This window comes from Seriola lalandi, unplaced genomic scaffold (assembly GCF_002814215.2).
Source record: "Seriola lalandi dorsalis isolate HSWRI2012SDOR001 ecotype SW California unplaced genomic scaffold, Sedor1 jcf7180002054630, whole genome shotgun sequence".
In the NCBI taxonomy this organism is placed as follows: domain Eukaryota; kingdom Metazoa; phylum Chordata; class Actinopteri; order Carangiformes; family Carangidae; genus Seriola; species Seriola lalandi.
In genome coordinates, this window is record NW_019525183.1 from 2945537 (window position 1) to 2958934 (window position 13398).

Here is a 13398-nt window from a genome sequence, read left to right on the forward strand (position 1 = left end):
TGGAAGCTGACACCTTTCCCTGAGTGTCCTGGCAAAGAAAATCTCTCTCTGTCTCTTTTTGTTTTCCCTATTCTTTTTTTTTTGAAGATGAGACTATTCCCTGTCTCCTTTCCCAGCCTCCTTCCTTTCTTTGCCTTCCTCATTAGTTAGTGGGCAGAGCCGCAATTAGGACAAAATTGTTTCAGAGAAGAGGGACTGTAAGGGAGGGGAGGGGAAGGAGGAAATGGGAGGCAGCAAAGATGGAGAGAAAGAAAGGGAGAGAGAGAGAGAGAGAGACAGAGGTAAACAAGAAAGAAGAGTTGAAAGAATGTGGCTGGAGAGGAGGGGAGGAGGAGGTAATTAATGAAGCTGCTATAATTACTGAGGCCTGTTTACGCCAGCTTTGGAAGACAACACTCACACACACAAACTCCCGACAAATTACACTCACCTTTCCACAGCAATAATCTGCAATTATTATTTAAAATGCTAGAGGTGTACATTGACTAATGACACAACCTTTTCCTAATAACCCGTCAAACCTAAGAACACTTTCTAATTTCACCAGGTAGACGGTGTCGACTAAGATTAAATTCTTTTTTAACCAGGAAGACGTAAGAAAAAAAGAAATTATTTAACCTTGCACGACCAATTTTTACTGTATAATTTAACAAAGAACAGATTTGTATTGTAGAAAGCAAAGCTGAGGGGAACAAAGATGAGAAGATGAGACAAGTAGGGGGAGAGAGGAAAAAGAAGATAAGATGTAGATCTGAAGGGAGTCCAGGAAAGAATAAGACAAAAGTTGGAGGTCAGAGGAAGAGTAGGTGAGACGGTTGGAGAAAAGGAAAGAAAAGAAGAAGTGTGGAGGACGGGGAGAGAAAGGGACAAGAGTAGAGGAGGAAGAGGCAGCAGTGGACAGAAAGGGAGTCGAGAACAAATGAAAGGGGGACAAAAGAAGAAGAGGAGAAGGAGAGGAGGCGACGGAGAGAACATACTGACAGAGGACAGATTCAGCAGGAAGGAGAGGGAGCAAGGAAAGAGCAAAAAGAGGAGGAGAAAGGAGGGGAGGGGTGTGTGATGGGGGACAAACCAAGGTGGAACTCTGATGATGCTAAATTTGGCAAAAGGAGAAGACTGACTGTGTGTGTGTGTGTGTGTGTGTGTGTGTGTGTGTGTGTGTGTGTGTGTGTGTGTGTGTGTGTGTGTCGGGAGACTTGCTGAATCGGCTGTGGTTCCAGTTTCACGCCTCTGAGTTTGACAGGGGGAGAGAGAGGGAGAGAGAAGGAGCGAGAGAGAGGGTCCCTAGCCAGTAATGTTCCCTCAGGGCGGACGGACGAAAGGATGGTGGAAGGGATGGAGGGAGGTGAAGGGAGAGAAGGAGGCAGGCAGGAAAGGGGACAGAGTAAGAGAAGGAAATTTATACCTACCTTTGCGAACACATTATTGCACAGAGGACGCACATGTTCTTTTACTAAAGTCCTTATCAGCATCTTCTCCTGATTACAGTTATATCTAATAGTGCTGCAAATTGGCTCTTTAACTCCAAATCTAGACCTTTTTTCAACAGTTGTAAGTTTGACTTTTCTACCTTTCAAGCACTGTATGTAAATGAACTTTCAGAGTATTGAGGGCAGTCATCTTCTCATTGTCTCTGGTCTTCCCTGGTCTGTGTGTCAGTACGTTTAATACCCAAATAGATCCAGCTGAGTTCTCTCTTGGCTCTGATCAAGTGTCATGTCCACACCTCTGCAGGAGGGGCATGTGTTTTTAGACGCTTCTGCTTGTTAAAACACCGAGAGCCAGAAAATGATGGATCCTTCAGGAGATGTTTACTGTTTTTGTTTCTGATTTACAACTACCACTACTTGGATGTATCTCAAACTTCAAGTCAATTAGTCCATTAGTCAGTTGACATGAAATTAATTGCCAACTACTTTTATTATGTCATAGTAATCTGATCATGTTCGGTGTTTGGACTGTTGCTGGGACAAAGAAAACTGCTTGAAGACATATTAAGACAGCATGGGCCTCAGGAAGTTTTAACAGTTACTGTTTTCTGACGTTTCATTTATTATTTCTTTAACTGAGGAAATAACTGGCATATTAATCAATATTGAAATCAATCATTAGTTGCTTATTTCCAGCAGTTAGCAGTCAATTGTCGGGGACTGTTAGGAGAACCCCATTGCTGATGGTGCATATGTTCAAAGAAAGATAGTGAAACCATTATATTCACATAGCCTTTTTGGAAAATCAGATCTGCAAGTCAAACAATTATCTCACATTTACATTCTCAATAGACAATGCAAAATGATAACTACTACAATATCCTAACTATGAGGGTAAAACAAAAAAATACAAATGCAACTTAATAGTTTATCTATCTCAGCCTCCGGTATCAAGTATCCTCACCTTGATTTTCATATTGAACTGAAATGAACTTAAGCAAAAGTAATGAAAGCCGGAAGGCTGACAAACGAACTTAAAAATGTGTGATAAGCTTTCAAGGATTGTTGGCACCAATTTAAAGTATAATTGCTATGTGGTTGAAAGGCGAAGCCACCGTCATGGTTCCCGATTCCTCACCTCAGTATGAACCCTACCCTATAATCCTTAAAAATAACCCCACTGAAGACGGGCCAGAGTAAACACAAATTAACACAACAATTATTTGCATGTGTGTGTGTCTGTTTCCTGTACAGGTTCTTTACATACACACCTGTAAAAAGCTACCTGACTCTCGTTATGCAAAGCATGCAAAGCATTTGCTATTCATTCGTCCAAAGAGGATATTCAGATACCTTAAAGTCAGCGTGTGTATGACTGTCTGTGTGTTGTGTCTGCAAATCTTGTTCTTTATACATTTAAGCTTCAACATTCATCTCCCTAAGCAAAAAAAGAGTGAGTGTGTGTGTGTGTGTGTGTGTGTGTGTGTGTGTGTGTGTGTGTGTGTGTGTGTGTGTGTGTGTGTCAGTGGTGAGGTGTGCGCTAATGGACATCTAAATGCTGCTGATGTTTCGTTGGATAGTTGAAGGCCCCTCAGGTCCCCTTAGACCGATATTGGGAGAGAAAAAGTGAGGGAGAGAATGTGACTTCTGCAAATCGCTTTGACAAGGACACCCGCGCCCCGAGCGGCGTCCTCTTTCGCCTCATCGAACACACACACACACACACACACACACACACACACACACACACACACACACACACACACACATACTGCGACATCCACACCTCAGCAGAATTGTGAGGTGACTGTTGCGCTCCGAACAGCTGACTTGGTAGAGGACGTTTGTGTGAGTGGGCGCAAGTTATGCTGAATCCAGTTTTAATTCAGTTTTGAATGTGAAGAAACAGAGAAACAGTTTGCAAATGATGAGAGTCTTAATTTTCCGAAGCAATGTGCAGTGGATAAAGGAAAGGTAACAGCTGAAATATTTTGGAAAGAAAACCAATCACATGTTGACTAGACTGAAGGCGAACTGGCCCTCTATCCTGAATTCCAGCAAAGGAACCTTGCAAGGAATTAAAAAAAAAAAGCTTTGTATTGAGTAAAATGCTTTTTTTTTACATGTTAAAAAATGTTTTGAGAGGGTTTAAGATAACTTTCACAAGTTAGCAATTAAATGCACAAACTTTCTTGCCATTTTACTCTGTTGAGCTGAAGAAGCTTTGTTACGTCCCTCCAAACTCTGAACAGATCATTATATCCCAACATCTGGCCCATCTTACCTCAAAGTCATTGGCCTTGTTGTAGTGCATGTTGAGTGCCCTGAAGAGCTCAGCGTCGCGGCCGACTGTCATCTCCTCTGAAGCGGTTACACCCTCGTTGATGGCCTGTCGGGCAAACTTCTCCATCTGGATGTAGTAGAACTCCCTGAAGTTGCTGAACCACTTGATCAGCTGGGAGGTGATGCAGCGATTGAACTGGAATAGTACACACAGAAAATGAATTACATTAAATAAGCAATATAAATTTAGATTTAATTTCCACTGTGTTTCAGAAGTTCATTTTATATTGTTTTAATTGTAATACATTCCTACATTTCTCAGTATTCCAATGGGCAGCCCAAACAAAACAGGGGTAACCTCTCCCCCTTTACTCCAATGCATTCTGGTCTATAGACGCCAAACACTGATGTTTAGTGTGGAAACATTTTATATTGAACCATATTGATATATAACACATGACAACTATGGCCATTTATTCATGAGATACTAACAGTTAGCTCTTCTGGAAATGTAAAAGAAAAATGTTTGTAACAGATTGTAGTGATTTACAAAGGCTATGAAAGATTTTAAACATATCGTAAAAGGTTATAACAGATTTTAGTTTCACAGTGAGATGGAGTAGATTAAGCACTGAATGTTGCTTCCTGTTTGATGGGGCTGTCGATTTACAATGGAACAGCCTGTTTGCTTTGGTACTTATTTGCATGGTGGTATGTCATCAAATTTGACTGGAACTGGGCCTCTGTATGAATGCGTACAACATTTACAAATGAAATTACTTTTGTACAGAGTGCATTTTAAACGCAGTTAGAAACTCTTCTTACAAGGTCAGTCCTTGAAAATCTTCTTTTTCACTCAAAGAAAACTTTATCAGCACTGAGCTGAGGTCTTTCTGTACTTCAAAACTGATGAAACAGGCGCCTTAAACACAGGAATCGCTGAAAGGAAATTAGCAGACTAACCTTGAGTTTGTCTGAGTTTGTATGCTTTTCATATTCTTCTTTAGGTGATCCAGTTGATGTTAAATGTGTGAGTTTGAATTCAAACAACTTTTGTTTTAGCATGTGCTTTAGTTTCGGTTGAACAATTTTCTATACAGTGGGAATATCATTCAAATTCGGCAATCTGAACAGGAGAAAACTGTTTTAATTTACTTGTATTTTCTTGTGTGTAAATGCATTTGAAGACAATGAGCAACAGAAACCCTTCCTCCAATTAACTCTTAACTAACACACACGCGCGCACACACACACACACGCACACACGCAGCCATACACACACACACACACAGTAAAAAAATATTTCCATTTATCCACCTCATTAGCCACTAAAGCAAAGTCTAAACCTTGAGGGTCTTTGTTGGAAAAAAAAAAAATCTGCCCCTAGAAACCTTCCTAATCAAACATGAATGACCCAAATATTCAATATATTTTATTATTGCGCCAGAATGAGCTTTCAGACTGAGCAGAACCAACATTAAACAACTCAACAAACACTGTTTCTACCCCGCAGGCCTGAACAGAGCACTGCAAATATACGCTGAGAATACAAGACATTTACACTTGTTCTCCCAAAAAATAATGTTTACAAAATCAGAATAATGGAATATTTGCCCTCCACTTTTACTCATTAAATATATTCCAGCACTAAATGTGAAACATCAAAAATATTTACTAAAAATTGTTGTAGTTCCATTTATGAATAGAATATTGATCACCTTGTAAGTACTGTGTGAATGAGGAAAATGAGGGAGCAGTGTTTTTCTGATCTGCTCTGACTATCTGCTAAATTTGTTGGATTAAATCATTTGTAGGCTTTCATAATAGTCGTATTTGTGTGTGTGTGTGTGATATCTACTTGCATTTGCATCTCTTCCTCATAAGTAACTGAAGGCGGAGAAAAAAAAAAACAAAACACAGTGACAGCCCCAGTGAAAGTGTATGTGTGTGTTTGTGTGTGTGTGTTCGGTGAAGGGGAAAAACGGCTTTGACACGGAGATTAAGCTTGGTATTGTTACAAGACATTGTCTCACAGGAACAAGGGATGAGCGAGAGAGATAGGGGGAAAGAAAGAGGGAGACAGAGTGAGAGAGCAATGAATGGAGTGAGGTAGCACGGAAAAAGGAATGCAGTGAGAGAGAGAGAGAGAGAGAGAGACAAGCAGAGGATGACAGAGGAAAAGAGATATTTTTTCAGGAGCGGTCAGAGGGGTGACATAATGGAGCATAACTGGGGGGGCTGGTGTGTAAGTGTGTGTGTGTGTGTATGTCTGCAGCAGAAGGAACAGGAGTTGGTTTTACAAAGCATAGAGACAGGAGGGGAAAGTGTGTGTGTGGGATGATGGGGGTGGGGGTGTGTTTTGACCCACAAAAGATTTGCACGAAGGGAACGTGATAACTCAGCAATTAAAACACAAGTGCACACAGTTGCACACGTAAGACGATGTCATCTGTCCATCTACAAACACAAACAGCAACCTGGCACGCAAACAACATATGTACACAAAGCCATTAACCTATGTAAAAACACTGGGAACTATATATATTTATCAACATTTTTGTACTGTATAGACTTCCAAATATTCCTTACCAAAGACGTTCCACTGCAAAGTGTCAAAGGCCACCGCACATCCCATAAATTTATTAACATAATTTATACACTAATTGGCACTAATAGAAATTTAAACTTTATTAAACCCGCCAAGTCTAGCAGAAATGTCGAGGAAGTGAGAAAGATGGTGTCGTCAGATAAAAAATAAAAAAAATGGACACTATTTTAACACTCAGATTAGAGCTAATAATTTAGTTGAGAAAGTAATCAGCAACAATTTTAATATTTGATAATAATTTAAGGCATTTAAGGGTCCGCTTTGAGCAGCGTGATGTAAAGATCTGCGAGGGTCTGCGCAGACCCCAGATAAGAAAATGGATTGTTGGTTTGAAGAGAGCTTGTGAGGAGATTGTTGCCACACTGTGCAGTCTGGCCAGATAAACTACAGCAGGCAAAACTACAACCCCGTCTGATGTCTTTTTATGTCTTTCTGGGGGGGGGGCGTCAAGTTGCAACAGAAGGTGCAGGTGTCAGTGTTTCTCAACCCGATAATTTGTTTTTTGAAAAGGACAAAAGGCCTCTTTCAGGAATTACTTAATATGTAGACAGGACTGGGAAATACAAACACATATGCATACACCCAACCATCCGACCACCTGCCCTCCCACCCACTGGTCCCGTCCAGCTCATCACAATCAGCAAAAACCAAAACAACCAAAACAAAACAAGAGAGGCGAGAGACAAAAGACAGACAGAGAATGGGGGGGGGGGGCAAAACGCTGAGCTTGAGGAATGCCATTTTCTGTTTACAACGAAAAGGGGGAAAGAGAGTGTCAGAGAAAGTGTCAGGGTGCCCCGACTCCCCTCTCCTTCCCTTGATGGTGGGTGTCGTCAGGCCCCCCAGGCCATGTTGGAAGGGCAAACACACACATCCTTTAAGAATCTGCCCACTTCAACCAGATTCGTCATGGCTCGGCACATTTTATAGAGGACAGCGTGAATGTGCACGATCAACATAAATTCACTGAGTTCTAACACTGAAGGTTTCCTGTGGATCCTGGAGGAAAAGCTGTTGTAGGAACTTTTTCAAATTATGTTTTCAGGCATTTCTGCTTTACTCGACAGTATACACTGCACGAAAGTCGTATGTATGTGTGTGCGTGCATGTGTGTGTGTGAGCAGCCTCTTCATGACTTTGGCTGACTGTCTTTACAATGAAATGTTAAAGAAATGAGTTTCACTGTATTTGTTAACCATAATACTGTATTTACCAACTTGAATTCAGCCCATTTTGTTGTCTTTTGGACACAAAATCCTGTGTTCTTTGCACTGTTGAGTTTATTTATTATTTTGCAAGTTTTATTCAGGTAAACTCTAAAACTCTAAACTATCAATTATTACAAACTCCTTACACTTTAAACCTGCTGCTCAGTAGCTGTTCTGGTAATGAAAATACTGAGCAATTAAAAAAAAGCTTGTTTCAACGTTTTCCCACACAGTTCTAAATAAGTAAAATTATAGCTACATCATTTCATGCTACACATCTCTTCTGTCACATCAGTGCATGTTGAGCCTCTACAGTCCCCACAATTCAGATTTAAATGCTTTTGTGGAAACGCACATGGTAATTACTGAAGTTCAGTTATATCAGTGTCAGTAGATGAGCTGTTGCTGGTTCATGTCCTGATGTTGCCAAATTGGCTGTGTAACTCTAACTGACAAGACGGGTGAGAGGCGGGTTGGATGCTAATTGATTCCTGCTGAGACGGCGGCATCGAGATGTCATTTCAGACTCTCAAGTCTTAAGAGCTCTCGCTGATGAATGTGTTGCTGCTTTCGTGTTCAGTGCGTGCGCATGTGTGTGTTTGCGAGTGTGTGCAGTATGTAGAAATCCTCAGCTGGCCGGGAACATGTGAGCGAGAGTGTGTGTGAGTCTGGAGGAACTCCCTGAGCCAGCGAGCTTCTAATTAATCCTAACTCCTCCAGTCTTAACAAGGTCTTAATTACTCTCACTGACTCTCTCAAGACGAGACAGCAGCGACCTCAGCGTCTCATGCTAACATATATGATTGTCTGGTCAGAAGGCAAGAGCTTTCTCTATGCAATTAAGCTCCTGTGTGTGTGTGTGTGTGTGTGTGTGTGTGTGTGTGCGCGAATGCTTGCTCATCTGTGCCTAAAACAGTTGTCAGCTCAACCCACTTCCCACACCAAGTGAGGGGGACATTGTGTGTAAGAGGCTCATCTTTAAGAACCAGTTTCCCATAGACAAAGTCCATTCAAGTCCAATTAGGGGAAGCCATTCAGGGCCCTAATTCCCTTACAGTGAATCTGCCTGATCCTCCTAACACATGCTACTTATTGTTCCCTGGGAAGGAGGAGGGAGGAAGGGGGGAGGAGTAAGAGAGAGAGTGAGAGAGAGAAGAAGAAAAAGAGACATTGACCCGGATTTTGGAAATATGGTAATGATGAGGGTAATGAATGCAATGGGACAATGAAACAGGACACACACATACACAGACAGACAGCAACAGGGTGCTCTCTCTACTCAGTCCTATACACACACACACACACACACACACACACACACACGCCTTGAAAAGAACAGCCTTGTTCAACACAAATAGGATTATGCATGATTCATTTTTTTATTAAGGAAAATAATATCTGCAGAGTTCCTCCCACAGATAAATACGATGGATTAACTAGGATTACGACTCAATTAAATCTAAATTTGACTGTAAATCATTATTTGCATAAAATATGAAGGATGAGACATTTTCTTAAAGGATAATGCTGTTGAGACGTCACATTCTTCTTATTGTCAACTAATTCAATGTAACAACCAAAAGCATCAATTAATTGCTCCTGCTGACACATATTATCTGTATGGACAAAGCAGGATATACCTTATTTTTTCTGTGCAACAAAGCTCCAAAACCGATGAGAGAACACATCAGCGAGCCACACTGTTGCACTGATCGACATGTTCCTTCATTAGCATGAATACACACTGTAGTTTATTTAGCCTCAATCCCACATACACAGACTTGTTGCTGTAAATACTCACTAGAGCATCAAAGGTGTATTCTTACACATCTGAAAATTGTTTGAGTGATTTTTGCTGAACATGACAGTGCTCAGCTGTTTTAGATTAATTAACCTTTTTAAAAATGATAGACTATATATTTGTGATATTGTAATATTTAGATCTTCAGTAGGAACCAGGTTTGGGCCCCTGTGCCACAGATGTGATAGGAAAGGTGCAAATTATAGAGAGACATACTAACGGATTGTAGGTTTTGGTCTTTTCATGGGTTTCATTTACGAAGATTTTTCATTAAATCAAATCCTGCTTTTCTCTTTGTTGGCATTGTTGGAGTAATAGTCATTCTAAGCGTTTGTGGTCTATAATTACCTCTATATTTAGTAGTTTTCTTTGTTAGTAGCAGAATCTGCCGCCTGCACTGTGGATTCCGGTTGACCACTCACGCACGAGATGCATTGCTGCTGTAAATTTGACTAAATGTATAGATAGGAGACAGAAAAAGATGTAAAACCATCTACACAAGTTTGCTTTGTCTACAAGCTGCGACACTGTATACTGTCAGTCCTTAAACCTCATACAATAAATTCCAATAGAAACATTTTTCATTCCATTAAATCCCCGTCCTGTGTGCGGTTCTGACTGCAGTTACAGATCGAAGCAGTAAAACCGTCCATCTGCTGAGCAAAGTGGCAGGCCAAAGCACTGCAAACATCTCCTAATCTAAATCCATGTTTGCTGAGATGAAGAGATTAATTGAATATCAGTTTGGATATAAACCCACAGATTGGAGACTAGATTAATTTTAAAAGCTAATATCAATCTCCACGAGATGAACTGAGCGTGTGTATTAACTCATTAGTCCTAATTTATTCATTTTCCAAATTAAACCCCAAAGCCACAGTTTATTTGGCCACATAAATATTAAGCATATTACTCAGATAATGGAAAGTATGACTTAGACAGGGGAAGTAAGCTGATTATGGAAAATTGTCAATGTCAGCACATAATAGTTTTAAAGTGTTTTCATTTTTCTTTTCCTGTAACTGAAGGTTGGCCAGACTTTTAGTAAATGAAGTTTGGGGATACACAATCATTTATTATAACTCATTAGCTCACTTAGCTCATTACTATTAATGTTGAGATTCAGAAGTTCCGAGATATTCTTGATTTTCATTATTTATTTTTTCTTTTCTCCGTAGACTTTAAGAAAAAGTGAAGCTTTAAAATTCTACTGCCAGCATCTGTGTGCAACCACCTAATTTAATTTATTCAGCACATTCACTGCTCTCAAAACGGTGTCGTTGTGACACAGAAAAATGTAAGATTTTAAGTCAGAAATTCTTCCAGAATGAAGAGCTTCTAGCTGGGATTGTCACTATGCAACATATGTTTCCGTCCTTGCAGAGTGAATGTATTAAATAATATTTAGCCTGAAGATAATGCAATGTTTAATGCATTGAAGAAAATTCTTTGAAACATTTTAAGTTTGCATTTAATTTATTTTAGTTTTGTTTCTTCGGTTGACATTTTTAGAATTATCAGTGTCACTATGACAGAATTAGATTTTTTGGAGAAATTAAAGTTTTAGAGCATGTTACTTTGGCATATATCTGATAATTGGTTGATGAAATCCATAATTTTCTGCTTTTATTGCATCATTAACACTAAAGAGAGCTATAGCTGGGTACTATGATGCCCATTTTTATTACTTAATGGATTCCAGTTAATGACAAATCAGAGTCGCACAAACTGGGAGCAGGTAGGCTTAGCAACCTTGTGTTTGCCTAGCAACCTGGTGTCCCAGCGACCCTTGTTGCCATGGCAGCTGATAAGGATGTGGCACTGTCCTGAGGAAGTGGTCACCACAGATATGAGCCAAAGGGCAGCTGGTGTGTGTGTGTGTGTCTATACGAGTGTGTGTGTTGCTGCTCATTTGAATACAGTGTCCTGAATCCGTCGAGGAGCCGTATGCTCCTTTTGCAAAACACATAGCAGCCTGTAAACACAAAACAATCAGCGCCTTTGTTTTAAAGCTGTTGTTCTGTTGTCATCCCTCTCATTTGTTTGTCCTCCTCTCCCCGCGTTCCCTCATTTTCTCAAAACACCACACAACACACACACACACACACACACACACACACACACACACAAGCACACACTTTCCATAATCTTCTTTTTCCTTCTTACTCATTTTCCTTGTCTTGCTATTCACTCTCTTGTTTTCTTAATGATTTCATTTCCTTTTATTCCTTTTTATTTATTTTTTCTTTCTTTCTTTCTTTCTACCTGAGTATCCTGTCATCTGCCAACACTTAGACTGAGTATTTGACTCGTCTCTGTTTAAAAAACAGTTTAACTTCTCATGTTGTGTTAGTGAGAGTGAAAGTGTGTATGTATGTGTTTCGGGTGAAAGGGAGCTAGAGGTTGAGGCCGATGTGTGTGTGTGTGTGTGTGTGTGTGTGTGTGTGTGTGTTTGTGTGTCTGTGTAATTGCAGTGGTGGGGGGCTTACAGTATGTGTGTGAGAGGGAAAATGGGCGTCGTCACCCCCCTTCCCAACCCCGGGCCGATTAAGGCCAGGAACTCTAATTATGCCACAAAGACGTGACAGACTGGAGCACCCATCTGCGCTGTAGGGTCTCTCTCTCTCTCTCTCTCTCTCTCTCTCTCTCTCTCTCACACTCACATATACAGAGTAACGGAATAACAAACAAAATTGAACCAGATCATCAAATGCGCACAAGTCTAAAACAGGTGAATGTGAGACTATTTGACAGTGAAAGTTGGTGTGGAGAGAAAATGATCGTGAACATTAAAAACCCATCTCTAACCAAATCTGAAGACTGAATGCGTCACACAAATACAAATAGTTCGTCTGCTGCATCTGTCACTGAAAATCACACTGATGTGATTTTTGAGATCTCATTCTGAAGATGCATTGAATTTCGCTTTCTGTTCACGCTCCGACCCTGACAGTGACCACGTGGCCTCTCATATTGCTTGTCTGTTCGAGTCATGGTATGAGTCACTTCCTGCTCTCTCTCTCTTCTGTTTCGGCAGTTATGCACATTGAGGAATTGATTTTGACAAGGCAAACCTGACTTTTTCTCTATCTAGTTTTAAGAATCCATGACCAACTTAAGCAAAATGTTAAACTTGTGCACACAGATCTGCCTCTTAATGTGCTCTGCATGATGAAATGATAACAGTTTGTCCTATTAGCACATGTATAGTTTTAACCTCAAGAAAGAAACACAGTTGCTAAAAATCAGAACAGGCAGGACTCATGCCTTTGCAAACATTTTGTATTCATTTATTTGCTGATTTTCAGTTCATTGTATGAGAGAGTGTGTGTGCCTGCACGGAGTTTATCAAGGTTAAGCTGTGTGTCTCATTGTTTTAAACCTTGTCTAAAAAAGCACTTCATCTCCTACAATCTCAAGAGAAATAAGAACATTGAATTCAGGGTGAAATTAAAAGATCTTGAAAAGTCAGATGAAAAATGACACAGAAGAGAGGCTTGAATGTGATGGAGATGGATAAAAAGAATTAGGAGAAAACAGTGATAAGAGGTTCATAAAAGAGAAGAAATTGGAAAGAAACAGCACGGAAAAGAGAGGAGGAAGGTGAGGTCTTACCTTGACATCGGAGAAGTACATCTTGAGCATGTTAGAAGAAGGGTAGCGGGTGTAGAAAAACATCAGCTTGGCTTTCTTCAGGTGGTTAGGAGACAAGCCCTCCTGAATCTGAAAAGTAAGATGTTAAGGAGCCAGCAAGCAAGTACCAGTAAATCATCTGAAAATATATTGTTTTCTCTCAGTCAGTGCACATTATCATCAACTTCATATTAAGTGATGAGTTTAAGCGAAATTCTGTTGTGTTGGCTGTAACACGGCAACAATCACAGTTGTTGTATGCTGCACAGAATGGTGCCTGCGTCTCCGCTAAAGCAGTTTGGCATTTAAGTTCTGCATTTAAACCTCACTAGTGAGGAAGTGTGGTGTCACCAAACTCAAACTGTTATCTTACAACCTAGCTACAGCCCTCTGTTGTTACCAGAAACCAGACAACATCCATTTCAGTTGAGACAG

General features: G+C 40.3%; 1 protein-coding gene across 2 annotated transcripts in view; it reads right to left on the bottom strand.

The window, feature by feature from the left end:
- LOC111665381 (prospero homeobox protein 1-like) overlaps window positions 1–13398 on the bottom strand; it is a 39395-nt gene that overhangs the window by 14125 nt on the left and 11872 nt on the right. For both annotated transcript variants that reach the window (XM_023420370.2, XM_023420369.2), the window contains 2 exons: window positions 12946–13053; window positions 3715–3909 (listed from right to left, as the gene is read on the bottom strand). In XM_023420370.2, the coding sequence (XP_023276138.1) occupies window positions 3715–3909; window positions 12946–13053 (303 nt within the window). The remainder of the gene's footprint in view (window positions 1–3714; window positions 3910–12945; window positions 13054–13398) is intronic.